General features: G+C 37.2%; 1 protein-coding gene across 1 annotated transcript in view; it reads left to right on the top strand.

Annotated features, from left to right (window-relative positions):
• Positions 1-22,735, top strand: part of LOC145680826 (protein DDI1 homolog 2-like) — a 114,052-nt gene that overhangs the window by 69,859 nt on the left and 21,458 nt on the right. Inside the window, exon 3 of the mRNA XM_081751920.1 lies at positions 14,170-14,311. Within this exon, the coding sequence (XP_081608046.1) occupies positions 14,170-14,311 (142 nt within the window). The remainder of the gene's footprint in view (positions 1-14,169; positions 14,312-22,735) is intronic.

Below are 22,735 nucleotides of genomic sequence, written 5' to 3'. Positions count from 1 at the left end.
TTACTTCGACGAATTTTAGAATGCATAAGATGGTCCTTCTCATATAGAAGCATAATTTCCATATCTCACTTAATGACCATTGAAGGAAATACGTTGTTAAACGCAATGGGAGAGCTATCTGTCTTAGCATCTTTCTCTCGCAGTCAGTTTGAAGACCAAGGATTGCCTTATGTATTCGCAGATAGAATTTGTGTTTTGTTCAACCCATCCTGCAATGATATCACTATCGCTGGAAGCGACTGGCATGGAACAGTAGCTCTTCCTATTGCTTTGAACAATGGAATGACTGTCAGTTGTGCCATTATTAACTATGGGCCAGTGAAACTGTTTACCTTTGTTGCGTGGTCATTATTGAATCATTTGTTAGTAATAAAAATACATCCAATAACAAGAGAAGGTAACGATATCTGCCATTATGCAGCCCTGATTGTTGTTCTGGACTTGAGGACGAGAAAACTGGTGAAATGTGGTATGGTAAGGAAAGAGAAGTTGTTCAGAAACTGGAAGAGGGTTTTGTCTGTGAACATGCTTCAGACATCTGAAGAAGATAACTCTGAAGGTTCGAGAAACATCTCTGTCTCTACTGCGGTTGATCATCATCAGAGACCAACCTCTTCTCATCGAGGCTACTTTCGTCGATGCAGAAAGTGGATTGGGAAAAGATGTAGAAGGTTCTTTTCTCGTCGCATCAGATGTCATTGTTAAATATAACATTGTGTAATGATCTGTCTCGTGAGGATATTGACTATTTGCTAGAAGAAAGTATCAAGTATCCTTTCTTACAAAAGGATGCACATAAATTAAGCTTTCTACAGCGGCAACTATTTGTCTTTTCCAAGCGAGTTGTGAGTCTACTGCACTTAGGTGAGATCTACGTGGGAACTGAGACTTAATGCAAACACGTGAAGGAAGATAAATTGCTGATGTATACAGTCTCATCACAAGAATCTGCTGCGTGGAACATCGAAGCACTGGCTCTGTGGTGGGAGTAAATAACTACAATACATGTAGCTAAGAGTACACACAGTGCTATTCAATATCCCTCTCTGTGAGCAGCTCTAGTTCCATCTTGTTTTTAATGAAGGGATGTATATTTTTTCTATTTTTCTTCTTCGTCTTAATTTGGTTCGTTTATCCTGAATTTCCGTGAAACAAGACCTCAGCATCAACACTAAACGATATTAATTTGAAATCAGTAACAATAATTTTAAAAAATAGATTGATATTGCAGTTATACAAGGTCATTTTTAGCTTTTTCAATACTTGTTTTATTAGTAGAGTACTAACAGTAGTAAAAGAAATTGGAAAGTTATGCATGTTTCTCATGTATGTTTAGGTTAACATTTATTTTATATTACAAACAAATCTCTTATTGTATATTGGAACAAATGAAAATTAATAAAGTTGTTTTAATCACGTCTTTAAGTTTTAATTATGAAAATAAACTACCAACATATAATTGAGACAATGCTTTCAAATTAAAAATTAGAAAATACTTATTGTAAGGAAAGTCAGTTTTAAAATACGAGGGTATTTCTAAAAGTTATCGGATTTACTCTGAAAAAGTGTCCCCTGATAATAAGCCAGTCATGGCATAAGGTGGAAGAAATATTGTATCCGTTTCAAATGTCTAGCAGCATTAGTTAGTTCGTTAGAGGCAGTCATTTGAATCAGACACGGTGCGTTGAGCCTTTACACTGCACGACAATCTTCCAGTCCACACGGCTGTTGCTGCCAAAGTTACAGTGCTAAATCTGATCTATAAGGTGAGTGCTGAATCTCCTTGAACCTACAATCTTTCGTTGCAGCCTTGACAACTAGAAGACAGTCATGCAGTGGAGCAGCTCAACGCATAGTGCCTGATTTAAATGACTGACTTCAACAAACTGGCGCAGCTGGAAGGATGAAACTGATGCATTATTTCTTCTATAGATGGCACTTTATGCAGTGAACGGTTTATTACCAGTGGGCCGATATTTCAGTGTCGATCCAGGAACTTTTCGAAATACTTTCGTACTGTATTTTGTTTTATTCTTTTGATTTATGAAAATGAGGCGAGCTAACCTTATATAAGTAGGAGAGAGAGAGAGAGAGATTTAGTTTAAGCCGTAAGTTTGGGGAAAGTCACTAGGAAATTTATTTTTCAGGGAATACAATGTTAACAGTATTGCCTATAGCTGTTGGAAGTGAATCTATAGTTTTCGGATGCGAATGAACAATTTAACTACGTTTAATACTTTGGAAAATTCCTTTCGGAGGTCGTGCTCTAGTATTCAAGTGAATTTGAACTTGGGTTTAACGACTTTCTAGGTCAGATTCATCTCGTTGTTGTGTCGCTTAATGAATACGTCTTGCTTAGCTAGACAAAAAGACTGTGATCTATTTTCGAGACACACATACATTCGACGAGTATTGTGAATAAAAGAACTAAAGGTATGATGTATCAAATCAATATATACCTCCCGTATATTCTATCATATTCTCAGTTTAGGGTATAAGCTGAATATTCGAACAAAAATGAAGTTCCTAGGCTAAACGAGTTCAAAACCTAGTAAATAGCAGGAAAATGTTTAACCTCACTATTTACTCTCGCAGATGACATATTTCACAAAAAATCGTCTTATGTGTAACCTAGGGCTTAAAGGAAAATATTTGTACACATTTTCAAGTCACTAAGTCCAACAGCTTCGGAGATCTATGAACAGTGGAAAAGATTTCCCTTCCCTCTCGATCTTCGAAAAATGCAGTCTTTCGAAGATCTGATGAGCAGCGAGAAAAGTTCCAAGTCTCCTTTTTACTTCTTCGGACTGGAATTTCGCAAAATCCCGCCTTATCTACAGGCTAGAGTTTTAGAAAATCTTTGTACAAAATTTAGAGCTCATACACTCCAAGAGTTTCGTAGATCAAGTTTCGTAGATAAGGTGTACGGGTGAAAAATGATCAATACTCCCTCCTACACCGTTCCTTAGGAGTTGAATTCCGTAAAACTCTGTTTTAATCACAGCTTAAAGTTTAAGGAAAATGTTCGCAAAAATTTCAAGTTCTTACACCTAATGGTTTCTGAGAGCTGGTGAAGGCTGAGAAAAAGTGCAAGGTACTCTTTTACCCATAGAGTAGCAATTTTGCGAGATCCTGTTTTGGCTAAAGCAAGGTTTGGATTTAATGTTTTGTCTCCCCTAAGCCGAAAAGTGTTTGCTGCCTTTCCCTTTATGTAAAAAAAAAAAAAAAAAAAAAAAAAAAAAAAAAAGAAAAAAGAAATAAAAAAGAAAAGAAAATAACATTTTAAAAATTATTTGAAACATATTTTTGTTCAAGATTTTTGTTTCAGTTTTAATGAATTTTCGTATGGTGATAGGATGATGTGATCACACATGAGCAGGAGTGCTTGGCGGGGGCGTGCCGCGCACAAACTCAACATCGTTACGCGCTCGCCTCTACGTAACTCTCTACTGCAAGTACAACGTTAAAATTTCCCTCAACTTTAACCACTAATGATTGAAACCAATAGACTCATTACAGGAATTAATACCTGAAGGGCATTTACTCTTACTTCAATCATGTTTATTATTATACAATTTTTTGTAAATTTTTTCGTCTTATTAAATTTTCACCCAACCTGCGCTCCTAAGAACATCGAGGCCCCAGACCCTGGGCTAGTGGTAAATCCAACCCCGTACATAACCATGATTTTCTGTATCCTGCAGGTGCCGAAAAAGGACACGCGTAATTTCCGTCTATTTGTGCTTGAACAAGTCGGTTCTGGCTAAGCAGCAAATCAGCAACTAGCCTAGTACAGCAAAACTTGTATGTGAAAAACGCCTCTCTGGATTTCTAGATTAAAAACTGGCGATTTTTCTCTCAGTGCACACTCAATAGTTTCAATGATCTGCGCATAAACGTTCGGAAATCTGTTAAGAGTCTTCATCCCGGCAAAATTAAAATACCGCTAATTTTACAGTAATTATGTGATATCTTCAAATAGATAAAAGATAATCGAAATGTGGAACAAGAGCGCCCTAGACAATATTATTTTACATGAGAAACTGTTATCACGACTCACTTATCTGCTTTCGATTTCGAGCCATTTTGAAAATCGGCGTTTATTTTCACGTTTCTAAACAGCTGAAACCGGAAAGCCACTAGTTGACTTGTGATAACGGTACCTCACGCAAAATAATATTGTCAAGGGTGCTCTTGTTTCATATTTCAATTATCTTTTATCTATTTGAAGATATCACATAATTACTGTAAAATTAGCGGTATTTTAATTTCGCCGGGATGAAGACTCTTAAATGCTCATAACAATCATTCCAGTCCTCTTAAAAGTCACTTCTTTTAAAATCACGACTTGCCTGCAGCCGAAGACCTAAGAAGAATATTTTTAAAAATGTAAATAGAAAATAACGTTCTACTCTTAATAGTTCCAGAGATTTGTTAAATGCTAAAGGAAGTCACCCTTAGGAGGTGTCACATTTCAAAAATCTCGTTTACCTATAGGACCTAAGGAGAATATTCATACAAAATTTAAACGTCTAATAGTTTTGGAGATCTAATAAATGCAGAAAAAAAATTTCAAGTTCCTCTTTCCTCTTTGTGATCACATTGAGTAAAACTCCATCTAGGGTGAAAGGAAAACATTTATTCAAAATTTCAAGGTTCTACTCCTGATAAATTCGGAGAAATGTTGTTGACTGAATCAGTGGGTTTACTCTTTTATATACAGTGTAGCCATATATAGATTATAAGGAAAATCCATTTTTATGCAGCAGGAAGTTTGATTAAATGACAGATCGAATTTATGTAATCTAGAGTATGTTAAAGAGCATACAAATTATTTAAGGGTTTCCTTCCTTCAAAGTATTCCTTCCCACTTTTAATGTAACAATTGAAAGTCTAGTTCTTGAATTTTCCCGCGGCGCTTTATCAGACATGAAAAGCAGGACAGTTGTCAATTGTTTAATTGCAATTACGAATGACACAAATTGTTCTCGCCGAGGCGCAAACTTTGGTTTCCCAAAGACCAGGTCTGTTTAAGCGTATAGCATCCTTTAAAAAAACTCTAACGGTAAGAGAAAAGTTTGTTTGCTGTCTGATTAACTGGAATGGATTGATAATAGACTAAATATCATTCAGTCAAAAATTCTAAATAGTCTATAAATATTGTTTCTTCTTCCACTATGACAATTGGTAATTGTACACCCTGAAATGGACATTGTAGCAATAAACTCAAATTTCTTAATACGGATTTCAAGAAGTTCTCCACATCAGTGGAACTATCAGGTAATTCTTGGCAGAGGTTAACGCAATTGAACTTTTGATTACTGATCGACAAACGCAAAAAGAATTTTGCAGAGAAATGTGTTGAAAGTTTTTCTGTTAAAATTGCAAGGCACGATCCCTGCTGGTGCTCGCTGCTACAATTTTGTCCGTTTTTCATAATTAATTTTAAGTAATAATTGCATTTATGGCTGATAAGATTTAAGGAAGGAAAGTGAGACAGTTTAATGCGGTTTTATTCTTCTTCTCCAAGAGTCCATGTATCACGACGTTACGTGCCCTCTCTACTAATATGGTGGTTAGCCTGGGTGCTTTTTGTGTATGGAGTTCCGAGCTCGATTCCCGGTAGGAGAGCATAAAATACATTACGATTATTCAGTCTTAAACTACACGTCCACGTGTTTATTGTCTCCTTGCTGAAAGGGGTTGCTGAACATAAAAACAAAGCTTCGTATCTGATATACACTGGATTTGTTTATATTTAGATCGCACACATAAAACAAAATACCGTTTGTCTTTTTTCTTCTTCTTTCAAACTACGCTTCGTGTAAGTATGGGAAATCATAGAGAAGAGATATGATGTCTTTTAACAGGTATCACAGCAAAAACATAACAAATTGTGAGACAATGTTTTAGACATGGATTCAGCGTACAAGGAATAGTTAGGTCTTATTTCTGGAATTATCCTCTACTGAAAGCAAAAGAAATAGAAATATCTCACGTCTCATATTTAAACTTTTAGAACACTGCATAAAAACTTCTTCAAATAAAAAGGTATAAAAAAATAATTGCTCCCATCCTATTGAAGAAATTGCAGAAACTAGCAAGAGTGGCAAATTTATCTGTATTATAATTACTATTACAATAGCTGATTTATAAGTCATGGTAACTACTTTTTTCTCTCTAACTGGAAACAATATGAAAAATCTAATAAATACGTTAGAAATTGTGCCATATATATGTATAAATGCTGCCACCACAGGATAATGTACGCAGAGGTGTCACACCCCTAGTTCAGTCGATAAATGACAGTTGTTCGGGAATGGAAATTACGAATAGGTTGCAACGTGCGTGTATCAAGATAGCAGTTTTCCCGTGAGGTAGATATGCACGGGAACCTAGTAGAACTAGAAGAAGCAGCGAGTGTATGTGCACTGTCCTATCGACCAGTAGCAAGACGAGCGGATGCCTTAACATGTAACAGAGTGTCAACTGCCGATCTTTCTCTCAATTGATGTTGTCATTCTGAGTTATGACTACCAAGGTCTTCTAGTGTTCTATCCAGTGCATGACAAGCACACTCTTAAGATTTGACGTTCTAAATCCCTCTTGCAGTATTGAATATTGAATAACATCATTATTCTACACGATAATGCGACAGCTCATGGGATGGGATGGGTGATTTTGCTACTTCAGTGTATTATCCTGATCTCGACTATAATCTTATCCCGAGAGTAAGGAAGCCATTCCGTGGGGAATATCTTATCACTTGCGACAAATCGTGGATAACCTAGTCGACTTCTTTAAGTGCTGTTAAAAAGTGTACTTGTACCCACTATTACTCTAGGACAAACACAAAATTCGGCGCTCCCCTAGTCCGAATTTTGGTAAGAGGAGTGTTGTATTATTGCACTATAAATGAGATTTTAAGTAAAACTACTGTTACGGTTTGAAGTTAGTAACATAAGTAATTTAAATCACAGAAATACATTATACTCCTTTGGGCTTCAAAGGTTTTGAGAATTATTTTATATATGTTTTAAATAAAATGAAATCTTTCAGTTTTACGTCCCACGTTATGCCGGCTAGGCTAAAGGAGACGGTGATGATTAGAAATGGATGGAATGGTTTAATGAATAAAGTGGAAGAACCCCGAGAAAACCCGCGAACACTGTTTTTATCCACCATAAAGTTCACTTGGCGCGAGCTGGGATCGAACCAAGGACACCATACATGTTTTAGTTTAAAATAAGAAACCTCGATAAATTAAAATATAAATCGTCTGCAGCATTATAAAGTTATTGAAATAAAATATTTAGTAGTAGATGACATACTTGACTGGGAGACACTGTTTTTCACCATATACGTCGGACCTAATGCCATCACATTACTACGGATTCCATTCCATGGACAACTACCTGGACGGATTCCATTCTATGGACAACTACCTCCATAGGAAATCATTCGGCAACAAGGTAGACAGATTGCACGCGCTCTCGAACTTTTTTACGTCAAGATCCTCGTGTTTTATCCTCAAGGCATTGCGCAGCTGCAAGAACGTTGGTAAAGGTCACTGGATGCTAACGGAGATTACACAACAATAAAATGTAGCTATTCTAGAAAGGAAAATGGGGCTGCATAATCGAAGAGATTGAAATTAAAATCAGAAAAGGCTGAAAAGTTCTTTCAAAGCCTCTTTAGGCGTAGGAGACCCGGGTTCGAGTCCTGGAGGGAGCTCTTGTCGTTCGGATCCCACTTTAAGCTGTAGGTTCATGTCTCATATAGCCTCATTGCTGAATTTAACTTTAAATTCTTTAAAGAACCGGAAACGAAAACTTCAAGAAACTCAACATTCCCAATTTTCGATTCAGTCTGTCACGATGAATTGATCAACTTGAAATGCGTCACAGAACGTAAAATCAATCGAGTATGATGCGAAAAAGACTCTATAGATGGATCAGATTTGGAAGTGGTGACATCGAGTACACTAACAAGAACGAAGCTATTGTTTTGGACCCAGAGCTTTGATGTCCAACTTTTAAAGAGTTTAGCATTGGGTTCCTGGAGCTCGACAAGAACACAGGAAGAGAACAATTGTATATGACTCGTTAAGAATAGAAACAATACGCCTGAATGTGAAATATTTTCAAAATAATGAGAGACATTTCGAATTTAGAAGCAAAGTTGCTTTAAAAAAATAAAATGCACAACAACTCTAATGTCGGTAATTTCCTAGCCTTATTATAAACTTCATTTTATATTCGATCTTATTTTGAAAGAGCATTTATTTAGGAAAGAAAAGTCTGGTATTAGAGAAGAATATTCTACATCCACTTAATGGCATCCAATGTTTGGTTGTTTGCTGGAAGTTCATGAAAAATTGGATGAGCGTCTCACATGTGGTTTTGAATGTAGAGAAAGCGGAGGCTGTACAGATAATATGAAAATATTGGTGTTGTTGTGCAACGATAGATCTCGCGAATCGGAGTGCGTGGTGGTAATGAATAAGCAAGGCGTAAGACATGGCGTACCAAGGACTTTGCAGCTTGTCATAAAACTTTTGTGGAGTTGATAAAGCGACATGACCATTCGTAAGAGCAGGACGAACAAAAACTTTATATGTATAAAGGATGAGTTTGGTGTTGAGACCCCAATTAGTGCCTTTCAAACTGCGTAACAAGTTGATCTGACAGCGAATGTTAGCTTGTAAATTTAAAAGGTGGGCGTACCTAAGAGCGATATTTGTCAGAAATGACACTTAGGCACTTCATACTATTTTGTAACTGTATTGGCGAGCCTAGCAATGTAAGATCTAATCGTTCTGGATTTAAGTCCAAATTATGTCATTTGTATTTTAGATGCATTTAATTTACCGATTAAATTAAATAGATTTTGCTGATCAAGATTTCTTTAGAGTGATCGTTTTTTTTTTTTTTTTTAACAGTCTTTCATTCCCATCCAGAGATGGGCGGGCCGTAGAAGGTGATGCCTTCTCTTGGCCGGAGGTTTGAAAGAGTGGAGAAAGATGTTAAGTTGGTTGGAAACAGGATGTACTTTAATATGTGTCAGTTATAATGTGCTTCTTACGGCAGGTGAGGAAGAAAATATAGCCTTTGTGAGAAATGGATGATAGTGTCAGCGGATTATGGATGCGAGTAATCTAAGTCGGATAGATGTATGGGTGGCGCTGATATATAAGTCGAGCAGGATTGTAATGAGCACTATCGCAAGAAATCTTAATAAGTCAAATCTGATTCATTAAGTTTCTTGCATAATTCTTATAAAAATAGCGAGATATATAAATACGTGAATAGAAACAGAAAATAATAAACACTTCAGGTTACAACCGTATTTTTACAGAAAAAACTTTCTGTCTTAATAATAACTTGGTAACGTTGATAACCTGTGTATAAACATAATTTTTATCACGTGTGTCAGCAACATCTATACACAAGAATATTACCGAGAAATAGCCAAATAATGCTTACGAAAAATACCTAGGTAAGATACAAGATACAAAAATTCAAATTTTATGCATGGAAAGTTTATGAGATATTGAGGAATTGTCTACGTACTGTGAATTCGTGTTTACATGTTTTCATGAAGAGAAAATAAAATCATACGAGAAAATACTTCTATCGAAAGTCAAAATCGGGTTTTGGACGTAGTTCCGAGGACACTAAGTTTGACTACTAAGTTGCTACTTTAATTTTACGCTAAGTGGATGTGAGATGCAGACTAATATACACAGTGCATTCAATAAGTTGCAGGGATACCTCGGACAGGCACGTAGCCAGGATTTCGTAAAGGAGGGGGGGGGGGAATCCGTGACATGAAATACTGTGATCATCACACCAGGGGTTCAATCATTCTAAACTATTTTACTGGAACATATATTGGTTCGTTTAACCAGGATTTCGTAACGGAGGAGGGGGGGCGTGATATGAAATTCTGAAGGCTCAGGAGCTTGATCAATGTAAACTACTTTACTATCAACATATATTGGCATGTTAGGACAATAAAATAGGGATATGTTGGTAAGTATTTTAATAACAAACTATGAAGAAATCTCGAGTAATAAAAGAATAAATAAAGTATTGAAAAAGATTTTACAATATTTACGTTCCTTTGTTCATTCAAATATAACAGTTTTCCTTTCATTATGATCTCAACTATTATGAAAAGTACATATTCACTATTATAAAAAGCACATATTCAATAATGTCTTGTAAAATATTTTACAATATCTGCGTTCCTTTTTCTGTTGAATCAAGTGCTAATAGAACTCCTTTTCCATATAATTTTTTGTTTTTATTATTCCGTCAACTACTGTCGGTTCCAAATGACAGGTTAAAGGAGCAGTAGAAAATTGTTTCTGAAATAACATGTTTGATTCTGCAAGGATGCGATGACGAAAAATTATGATAAAAAATGACCACGCTGTTACTCAACGGCACTATGCTTTCGGAAGCTTGAAATCTCTCTGACTAGTAGCATAAATTCTGAGAAGTCTGTAACTTTTCTAGAAATTTAAAATTCCCTGAATCTTACAGGATATCTCGCTCACCTCGTCACCATGTATTGTAAGTAATACAAATCTCATCATAAGAAGTAACCAAAAGCTTCCTGTAGTTTGTTTATTTTTAACGCTGATCTTTCTTTTTCTCATTTCATTTTGTTTCATCCTTCTTTAATTTTTTTTATTTCTGGTCTCAAAGGGGGGTCCGGACCCCGCATTGGCTACGTGCCTGCCTCAGAACAACATATTTAACGATACCAGAAAAATATATTAGCATGCTAGTTTTCTACATACGTCTCCTCCCACGCTACATACTCGCGGTCTCGGTAGTAGAAGGTTTGGGACACAAGGAAGGTCGTTCATTGACATTGCCGTCACATTCAATTCAAACGAGGGCAGATTTGAATTTAGGGAAAGCATGAAGTCATCTGAAGGCAAATGAGAGGGCAGTGTTTAAGGATTGTGATCTTCTTTTGGTCAATAACTTACCTACAAGAAAACTGGTACGGGTCAAGTAACGTTTATTTAAAAATAATAAATATGTAACAGTTTTGGGTTAAGTTTAGAGTTACCCCTCCGCTTTTTATAAAAATCAGGAAAATTTACAGGAGAAATGAGGTAAGAAATGATAATTTGAAGTTTTTATTTGATGTTTAGGAATTTAAGTTCGGCATGAGAGTTATGTTTAATACGAGAAAAGATATGTGGAAGTTAGTACTATTTGCCGGATGCGGAAGCATTCGCGGAAGATTTCAGCAGCATGGTAGTTGTAAAATATGGCGAAAATGGCGAACAGGTGTAATGGATGCTCAAAAATAATGAAGGAAACCTTTTAAATTTTTGTAAAGCCAATGGAGTACTAAAGTTAAGTGAAATGTAATAATTTTTAATACTTTAAGCACTGCTTTTTGTATGTTGCAAAGTCCAAGGGCACCTACAGACTGGAGGGGCAACTCTAAACTTAAGCCACAGTTTTATCCAACTAACTGAACATGGCTTCATCACACGCTGCAGGACTTAAAATTGACGAAGACTAAGGCAAGTTATTGGAAGGACTTAATTTGTATCTTAGTTTTCTATCCGATCAGGGAAGGAAAGGGATTTATGGTGTTTAGTTTCAGTTTTATCAACTTTTGTTATAATTGTCTGAATACGTTTCGATCAGCCAATCAGCGTTCACATCCATTTTCCGGGGACATGTTATATCTAGATGCAACTCTTTCTTGTTTCTAAAGTGTCTGATGAAGCCAATTTGTTCAGTTAGTTGGAAAACCTGTTATATATTTATTATTTTTAAATAACCGATGCTTTGCTCAGCATTTTGTATATCTAGTTTGTTATTTAAGGTAGCAAAGCTAGTATGAGCCAGTTATTATTATTTTTTTTTATCAGGTTTTAAGTTTAACCCGGGAACGGTCGACTGTTGATTTGTGACGCGAGCGGTCGACAGATGGGCGCGGCGCTCACTTACAATAAAATCGTTTCTATAGCTGTTTATGACTTTATACGGGATTTATTTTCAACACATTTCTAAATGTTGATATTTGTGATTTATTATTATCTATCTATATATATAAAAGAGAACGTACAAAATCCTTTGTCCGCTCATCACGCTAATACGGCTGAACCAATTTCTTTCATTTTTGGGGGGTTATTAGGATTTGGACCCTAGATGGTTTTTATCATATCACTTTAATTTTTAATTACCAGTGTCTTGAGATAATTGACCATTCAAGTGTCCATAACGTACAAATCCTTTGTTATTAGTTCATCATAGGTAAAAATAAACGTATTTATATGCAACCCGCATGACCGTGTCACTCGGCGGGTTAACATAAATGACAGGCGATATACAGCGGAAAATAGCTTGAATCTTCTGTTTAAAATATTTTAATTGATTTGCTTATTTTTACAGACACTTTTACAATATTCCAGCACCGGGATGACCGCAGCGAAGCGGGGCGGGTTAACATAAATGACAGGCGATATAATGTTAAGATTTACTGCAATCTTCTATGGTTTTTATCATATCACTTGAAAGCGAAAAAGTAAAAATTATCTAAGTAACAAAGTTTATTGCGTTCCGGGGTGACCGCAGCTAAGCGGGGTGAACGCTGCTAGTTACTATTATTAAAATAAAATCGCAAATAAAATTATGATACGTTTATATAAAACCCCACTAGAGTGACTTTGAAACGAAAACATAAACCAGGGTGAGCGCTGCGCTCACCTGTCGACCATTTCCGGGTTAATTAAACACCACAGGAATTCAGTACTTTGCTAGTGGTCAACATCCTTCATTGTGTCATAATTACTTTAAACCCATTCAGTATATTTTGCTATTAAACAGAACAGGATAACTTCATTATTTTAATGATAATGATAATTAAGTATTCATGGTTATAGAGCTTAATTAATACCGTTGTAGAATATCCCAGAATAAGTTATTGATACTTTTCAGGTATATGTTGATGTGTAATTTAATTTTATCATGCAGTTCTTTTTCTAATAATGTGTAAAACAAGCAACATATTAGTATGATGGTGATTTACATGTGTGCTATTGTAACTAATGAAAGTTTCTGCCTGGGACCATGTACAATGGAAAGCATTAAAAAAATCATTTTTTTTCCACAGTGGTTTGTCCAACTTCACATATACCTCAAACACAAGTCTGCCCTTATGCCCTAAGTTGTTGAGCACTAATTTTAAGATCAAGTGGGATGGAGAGCAGACATTAAGAACTGAATCATGGGTCAATTTAACATATACCTGAAACATAATTATGTTCCGTGCACTCTTTTTTGTTGAGGACTATAGGGGAGCCAGCAAGAGAAGACCTCCGACAGCTCGCAGTGACGTTGTAACTACTCACATGTGAAGGCTTTTTTTTCGGTGTATCTATAATCTCAATTTAATTAATGGTGTAAGAAAGAGTGACCATAGTTGATAACACTAGTACCAAAGTAGGGGCTGCATTGTCCCTCCGCATGTAGTAAGAAATTTCAGAGACCATCTCTTGTTAGCTCTGTTATAACTCTAAAGGTATGTGGGATGGAGAGCACTATGATATATGCTATATCATATCTTGTGCTATATCTTATGTATTTGCCCCGTCTTCATACTTTCCCATCAAGCGCCACAGTGAAATGGTCAGAGAAACCCTACTGCCACCCAATAGCTCGGGTAAGTGGGTTTATACTGTAGCTCTATTTTGGCAAAGTGAAACTCTCAGATTAATCCAGCCTCTTCCAGGATATCTTGCGAAATATTAGAGAATAACACTTTCGATTTCAGGTCTAATAGGACTCAAGGTAACTTATTATTGCAAATATTATCAATTCCATCGGTAATATTATCAATTCCATAACACAATAGCAATAAATGTCGAATTCATCTCAAAATACTGTGTTTAAAGATTTACTTACTATGTATTTCGGATTGCTACCTTTTTCAATTACCTGATATTTAAGACCAGGGGTGAAACTGTTAAACTGGGCAGATCATGGCTCTGACCATGTCTGTAAAGTTAGAAATATTAGATTCTTACCAACCGTAAAACAGACCGACCTGTCCCGCATGTTCATCTATGGAAAGTACAAATTTATGCAGTTTATTAGAGTTAAATAAAATCTTTCTTGTGTTGCTTTGCAGTGTAATGGACTACCAGTGAATGCGCTAATTGACACAAGTGCTGTGATCTCTACAATTACGTCTGCTATTGTAACCAAACTCCATCTTCAGCGAGAAGTCATTTCTGATGTAGCCGTGCCTGCAAATCCTCTTTCTGATTCAGGTAAAAGATTAAACTAAACTTATACTTCCTTCTATACTAAGTATTGTCACAAAATACCACTGAGACTGTTCTTGAACAGAAAAAAATAGTAATAGAGTAAGTAACCACACGATTCATTAATAATCTGTTATTTCATTTATCTGAATTCATTTCGCATCATCTTCTTGATGATAAAAGGAAGAAACATGGAATATATAGCTTAAAAAATAAACAAAACAATTTACGTTTAGCGCCAGTTTGCGTTTAGCGTTCTGATTGGCTCCCTGTTCATAACGACTTGTGGAGGAACTTTTGCCCATCTTGAAACACTTAACAGTATACCAACTAATGTAATTGCGTATGCAATATTTCACTTGTTCTATTGAACGATACCTCGGAATACCCAAGGTTTTATATAATAGAGGATCTGCCTATATGTATCTTCATCCTATTAGGTAGCTCAAGTGACCGCCATATATGTTGGCTCAAAACATCGCGATCTTCATATGTAGACATGTAGTGTGTCAGTAGTTTATTTTTATTTACGTCGTTACTTCAGATTCATATTATACAATGGTTACATGCTACACGTATGGGTGTACAAATAGGAGTGAGAAAAACTTACCTGAAATAACCTTTGACAGGTGAGAAAATTACCAATCATAAAATACGTATGGCTGTGATGGCATCACGATTTTGTGGTATAGGCAGACCCTCTATTTTGTAACATCCTTGGCGATATCTCCACTTTGACGTCACCGACCGCAAAATATCCTGGGAAAAATGAAAGCAGAAAGGCTGAATCGAGAGTCCCCTAACGTTGAAGGACAGTTAAATGTATAGACTTTTCCTTTTTTAATTAATATTCATTTTTCTTGGATGAATTCTCTACTTCAGATTACTCATGTCATTGTACATGTACCATTGCTCAATGACTTGCCAATGACAAGTACCATGCATGTCTGAGTTTTCTTTTAAGTTTTAACTGTAATTCGATGTACAGCTAGACGGTTTTAACTCCATGATTTTAACAAATATTCATGCTATGTACTTTCTAAAATTAACATTTAATAGACAATAATGTGATTTTGTTTTCTGTGTTTTAATAAATAATTATTTGTTTCCTTTCCGTGACTTCCTTTTAAGAAACAATTGTGTGATTTTATTTTCCGTGACTTTGTTTGAATAAATAGTTATGTTATTTTATTTTCCATGGCTATCTTTTAATCCATGACTTTCTTACATTGTTTGTAGACGATCGAAGAAAGCTTGAACAAGATTCTTGTTCAAGACTATTCAAGACTATTTCATGAAAAACACGACAGCACTGACGTCATTTTGTCTTGAGTTCAATAGTTTCGTTCAAGAGAATTCGTTTTGGTCCTGTTCTAAACAATCCAATTCAAGAGCATTCAAGAGCCAATCAGCGCTCGAGTTGAGTGCAGGAAAATACAAAACAACTATGAAATGGCGTTGTGAGACAGAGTTCAAGTTGTTCAATAAATATCTTTTTATTGTATTTGTACTCTTTCCCATAATTATTTGACGTTCAAAGTGTGCACATAATAACAAAGGCTAATATCTGCGCTGGACGATATATTTTTTTAGTTTTACGTCCCACGTTTATGCCGGCTAGGCTAAAGGAGACGATGATGAGCAGAATGAAACGGTGGATTGAAGAAATAGGGAGGAAACGGGAGAACCCCGAGGAAACACACGCACACGGTGTTTATCCACCACAAAGTTCACTTGGAGGGAGCAGGGTTTGAACCCGGGGCCCCATGCATCAGAGGTGAACGCTCTACCACTGAGCCACCAGTATTTTTGTTGATATTGTACACGATTTATGTAGTTACAATACTTGCCTGTCCAAGAATATCGAGTGTAGAGTCCATCAAATAAAAAATATGTACCTGATTTTTCTTGCTTTAATAAGACGTTTTGTACTGTTATGAATCTGGGATAATAACAAATAATAGCGTACAGATTGAAAATATGTCCGCAAACTGAAGTCCCCCGGAAATGATTACATAGTACTCTATTATAATATATGCAAAATTATTTTATCACGAAATTTACATGTAGTATTTCAGAAGTTATTTCTTAAGGTAGGAGTTGCTTTCATGAGTGCAGATTACTTTTACGAGGGCTTTTCCGTAAGGAATAAGTGCTAATCCAGTTATACGAAGGGAAAGAAACACTAAAATCTAAAATGCTATTTAACAGTGTCAGAGCAGGAGCATACAAGGGGGCGCACGCGAACGTACGTCCGTAGGGAGCAGGCGCGTCATCGACAGAGGTTATAGTGCAAGAAACATAAGAACAATGCATAAATAAGAATAGTGCAACATACCCTTGATATCGTATTCACTCATTTGAATTCAACTATTGTCCTTTAATGATTTGATACTGGTAACATTAAACTTCTAAACATAAAATACTGGTTTTAAAGAGCATACAGGCATGTTTCCACAGTGTAAATTATCTCAGATAATTTTCTTTCATACCCACTCAAACATATTAAAAGTAAAATTTGTTTGACGGGTTATTCTTAACCAGTACTAAATATGAGATAGGTTTGTGAAGAGTCTTATGCAGATATGGGCGATAAATCCAGTAGCTGAAAATATTATCATTAGTTCGTTTGGTTTCCTGTGTTTTCAGCCTTTTCTCTAAACAGTTTTTGATGTCATAACATAAATAACATCAAGAGGCAGTCATTGCCTCGTAATACACACAATTTTAGGAAATAGTTCGATTTTTTAAAGTATGATTCTGTCATCAGTACGCCATTTGAAGAATCAGATTTTTAAACAGCTTAGTACAAGGAACGATTTTCTACCTAAGCAGCACTTTACTCTTTCAACGTAAGCTAATCTAGCTAACATAGCTAACCTAACCCGCATTTAATGTAAAAGGAACAAAATACTTAGTGAAAAATCGATGAGGTTGCTACAAAATCAATTGACTTGTTTTCTAAATGATTTAATATTGTCTATTAAATTCCAAATGCCTGCAGAAAGTTAGGACATATATCCTAATATTCATTCACAGGTCTGAACTAAACCAGTACCGTACACAGTTTTGCTTTCATTTGTCTTCATAGTTTCAGTCACTTATTTTGGACTGCCACCTATCAACAAGTATATAAAGCATGATTCAATACCTCTATGATCGTGTAGAAGTGTCTTGAACAATACTCCTTTGAACGTATAAATTTGAGGTATTAAAAGGACTTCTTCAAGCTTTCTTTGATCGTCTACAAACAGTATTGGAATTCTTTCTTCCTTCCACACAATGTTTTATTTTATCTTTTTCTTTCTTTATGTTTTTTCTTTTTCTTTTACATATTTAAAATATTTGAAAATTTAAGAAGATTGTAATAATTTTACCCATTCTTACAAAATGTTATGTATACACCTACAGACTCGACTTATTCATTAATATACTCTAGAATATTTGGTAAGTAAAAGAGAATTTGCACTTATTCTCGCGCACTATATTCAAGTCATAAACCTATTAATAGGCAACAGTAGTTCACCCAAGTGGTAAATTTCGAACTTTGTTTTAATGTTATTGCAAGATTCATAGTATAAAAATGGTAAAATACTGTACAATGGAATGTAATTGTAAATATAGTGAAGGAACAAGATTCACTATATACGCCAATAATATATCGCCCCCAGAAAGCAGAAAGGTACTAAGCGCCAAAATGCAAAGTTCTCAGGAGATGAATATAAACGAATGAAACACTAATCTGTTTTTTTTTCTTTCTTCTAGATTTCAGTTTTCACTGCAGACCTTTCATATTGCCACTTGTTTCCTTTCTCCACAACATTAATCAAAAAATGGGTAATCAGGATATGCACTTAGATGGAAATCAAGGAAAATGGCGCTTAGCACCTTTCTGCTTTCTGGGGGACGATATATAATAGGGTAACTTTAGCAAATAACCCCACCAATTCAACATATTGTTCTTGTATTCAAGTGTTTTTATATCTAGAACCGTGAAAATTACTAAGAATGAGTGAAACCTCCGCTATAATACAATGAGAGAAAAAAAGAAAAAAGATCCTACACACAATGTCGCACACAATGCACTGAGAATCGGAGTGAGTATAAGAAGGCGTTACTACCAGACGTGTCGGCAAATAAGGCCACGTGCTTTACAACAACGGAAAGGTATTAGAATCGTAAAGAAATACAGTTTGAACACAACTAAACAATGTTCTTGGCATTGTGCTAATACACAAAACTCATAGTACATGTCTTTAACCGGTAACTCTTGTGATGATTAACGTGGCAACTGCACTCACATGGAGCACTATTTGTCGGAGTCAGATAACAACGCACAACCAGTGTCACACAATGTACACAAGGTGCATTTAACAATGCTGCCAGAATCACATGATTCGCGAAACCAAATCTTGCATTCAATACACTGTTTTAGGATCCCGAGGATCATAATAATATCTTCCACAGTCCAAATGGAACATGTCTCCCTTCTTCTTTCTAGAGTGTGCTTGTTTCTTCGTGCCGGAAGAAGTGGAAGGACCAGTTGTTGCAAACAGGTCTGGTGTTACCAATACTCTTCTGGCAGTAAGAGAACGCTCCTAGGATGAGATTTGCTGCTAGTTATTTTAGGTGTAGGCAGAAGCTCGTAGATGGGGTGGTCACTCGGTGGTGTTGAAGGAGAGATGGAGGCTCCTTGTGCACCTCCTGTGTAGCTCTTGCTCTGAGACGTCACTTGGGGTAAAAGCGACATCGGGAATAGCATTTCTGTTAAAAGGACAGGTGCTTGTAGCGTTGGAGCTTGAAATTGTGTTCTGAGGTGTTGCTAAACGGAAACATGCATGCGAAAACAGTTTTGAAAACTGTAGCTTCCCAAGTGTTCTTTCGGGATTGTTCGTCAATAACTGTCAACTGCTTCGTAGCAGTATACTTTTAACGATTTGAAGAGGCTCTTATCGAGCAGTTGTAGTTCGTGGTTGCAATGTGCAGGCAAACACAGCAGTTGGATGTCCATGCTGCCAGCGTCATTTGAAATGGTAATATCAAGATGATTGCAATGACAATAAGCAGTGCTCGGCCAGGGATCCGGGGTCTGTTGAAATGTTCCAGAACTGCACGGAATTCTTCCTGTGTAACATAGCCTTTAGGTGTCATCGCTTATGTGTTACCTGGAGGAAGATCATTACCAAACATTTTTTTCATACTTTCCCTTGTATAACACCATTGGAGCAATCCAATTTGAATATGATGCATTGGTGCAAGCAATAACATTCACTTTCACCTTTTTCGTTGTGTGTGGCATTATCTATTCGCTTGCTCGTTCACTATAGTTCTGTTGAAACGCATGAGTCTACCATAGCTCAAATTTTCCACCTTTCTGCACATGATATCCGGATGTCTTGCCATGAACGCGTAAAACCAATCTTTTGCGGCTCTACCCAGGCCCGTAGCCACCGCAAAAATGTAGGAGGGCGGTTGAATTTAGGGGGCACGACCCAACCATATTACAGTTCATTTGCAAGCCTACCGTTAAAATGTTAGGGGTCCGGCAAAATTTTACGGGAGGCCGGCCCCTCTAGAAACCCTTGATACGGCCCTGGCTCTACCACTACGAAATGGATTAGTGATGGCGTTCTCTCCACATATTCTATACGCGACCTGACAAACATCTTTTCTAGTTAAACGAAATCCAACTTTCTGTAAACGAATTATTCTTCCACAGTGTTAGAATTCTTATCTGTTTTATTCTCTGTTTTAATTGTTTTTTCAATTTCTGTGATAACGCCCCCATCAGGAAGTCGCGGTCGGCAAGAAAGATTGCCACCGTCGACGGTGACAGGCAGCCGGCACCCGTCCGCGACGGCACGACGATCTACTTGTTCAAAGTTGCCGACCTTTTGCCGAGGCGGCAAGTGGTTGAAAATCGTAAAAAAAAATGCCCTTTGCTGACTGTTGGCGATCGTCATAGTCGGCAAAACTGTCGACGCCGGCCAAAAAAAGTGGGCGCCGGTGCATTTATTGCGCCATTACTGCTAGGCGCAATAATAGTTGCTAAGGCAACTTTCCGACAGCGGCACCGGCGCATTTAATGCTAATTTCCAGCTGTTGGCCTACTGTTAGGCAAGGCAACTATTCGACGGCGGCGCTGGCACAATTTATGCACCTTTTCTGCTGTTTGCCGACTGCTCGCAAAGGCTACTTTACCTGAGTTTCACTCATTCTTCCTCAGAAACTTAAACAAATTCTCGAATTGACCCGGTAAATTTTCTAAAATTGGTCCGGCTATACAGCAAATTACCCAAATTTAGTACCTTGAGTCGTAGTCTTACCCACTTATTCCTATTGCATGTCTTGTTCGGGCGTAGCTGAGAGCGATTATGCAATAGTAACCCAACGTTCTAATGCGCGGGAACATACTATAACCGAATCTTTTTCATGCGCAGAAACAATTAACATATGTAAAACAACATATAAAATTTATGAAAATTTGAAATGTATGTGCATAATATTAACTCACCACATGTATATAACTCCTCCATCTCGTACTCTGGGCACGATTCCTCAGGTTTCACATGGAATACTATTAGCCGGTTAATATTTATTTTATTCGTCGTCTTCCCCACAAGGGGCACTTATACATCATGTTTTCGTCATAGTGCTTAACCAGCAACTTGGTACAGTTGCCAATGAATGTACATTTTTACCACAGAAAAACTCTTTACCCACTAAGCTCACCTTCACTTTCACCTATTGATAGGTGTTCTATTTGGCAGAGTATAGGCATAGTCTGTTTCACCCACATATTTTTGTACACGTTTGAAAACACTGACTATAAGAATCAACCAACTTTGTTTAAAACAGTCAACCCACCCTGCATCACCATGTGACAAATGAAGAACGCGAACCGAACATACAGGCAGCGCGACCAGACGACGATATCTCCAATCAGACTCTTCAGTGGCAAAGGTGTTATCGTCGCTGGCGGGCCGCCGCGCCATCAAGAAAGAGCTCCAAAACGGCATAAGCGAAAAATGCCCACATCCCGCCTTGGCACCGTCTGTGTTGGCGGCCTTGCCGCTGAAGTAGGAGGCGGTCCGCCATCGACGGCGACAAATTGTCAATGGGGGAGGCATATACGAGCATTAAATGCCGTAGTCATTTCGTCCACTGTCTGCCTACACTTTTCCGACTCGTTTTAAAAGGATCATCAGCTTACTGTATTAGCTGTGAAACTTACTTTCCATATACTGTTCCGCTTACAGGTCCTATAGTACAAGAGTTATCTTACTAGTCGGCAAACCGTCAGCGTTTCGACATCTTTCTGACAACATTTACCGCGGTCGGCCAGTCCGCTGTTTGCCGTCTTCTCCCAAAATGTTTGTCAAGGATACTCTCGTACTTGTAATTTAATTTTTAAAAAATGCTTCTCATTTACCCTTTACGTGCAGTCCCTTTACTACATTTCTTTTCATACATTTATCTTTTTTTGGTCGGCACGCTGTCAGCATTTCGACGTCTTTACAACCATCATTTGGCGCTTTCGTTCCGTCCGCTGTATGCCGACTTTCTGCCGAGTCCGTTTTCACGAGACATATTTAATGGATTTAGTGTCCACCCACAAGAAACCCTTCGGAAGTTTCAATTTTTACTTCATCATTATAAAAGATACAGGCTGTATTCATTTTCCAAACTTCGACTCGTTGCCGCTGGTACGCGATATTGAAACTTTCGACGACGTCGTGCCGATGTCGTTTCTCAAGAAATTGCCGGCAGTGTCTTTCTGCAGTCGTCGTCCGACGGTCTGCCGACTGTTTCTCGAAACCTTTATACGAGGGAAATATAAGCCCTAATTCGTATTTTAAAGCAACAATTTACCTTTTAACTCTCTTTGTTTTCTTTTGTTGAACGATTCTGTTTTTGCTCGTCGCGGTCGATAATCGCGCGGAAAGACGCCGGGTCCGGCGCCGGCAATCCGACCGAGGCATCTGGTCGTCATGGACAAATTGTCCGACTGTAGGAGGCAGGAACCCAATGGGGACAGAGCTACCCTTGTGAACCTGGCCCCCCCACCTCTCGGTACAAACGATTTCCGCATATCAATAAAAAGTACTTCGTTTGTACCGGTTTGTACCGCAAATATTTTTGTTTGTACTGTACTGCAGTATGAGAAATTAAGAAAACAAAGTGGGGGGGCCAACTTCACGCAGCCCCCCCACATTGTCCTAGGATCGATTTAATTGGCTCATTTGAAAGATTTTCGTTTGTACCGGATTGTACCGTACTTTGTTTCGTTTGTACCGTTCTGAATTATGAAAAATTAACGAAACAAAATGGGGGCCCAAAACAAACAGGCCCCAAATCACGACTTAATACACCTGGTACACATGATTTTTGTATGTCATATGAAAGTACTTGGTTAGTACCGAATTGTAC

This window comes from Thermobia domestica, chromosome 3, assembly GCF_964235325.1.
Source record: "Thermobia domestica chromosome 3, izTheDome1.hap1.1, whole genome shotgun sequence".
In the NCBI taxonomy this organism is placed as follows: domain Eukaryota; kingdom Metazoa; phylum Arthropoda; class Insecta; order Zygentoma; family Lepismatidae; genus Thermobia; species Thermobia domestica.
Note: the sequence above shows the minus strand (reverse complement) of the source record. Positions and strands in the feature narration are given on the sequence as shown.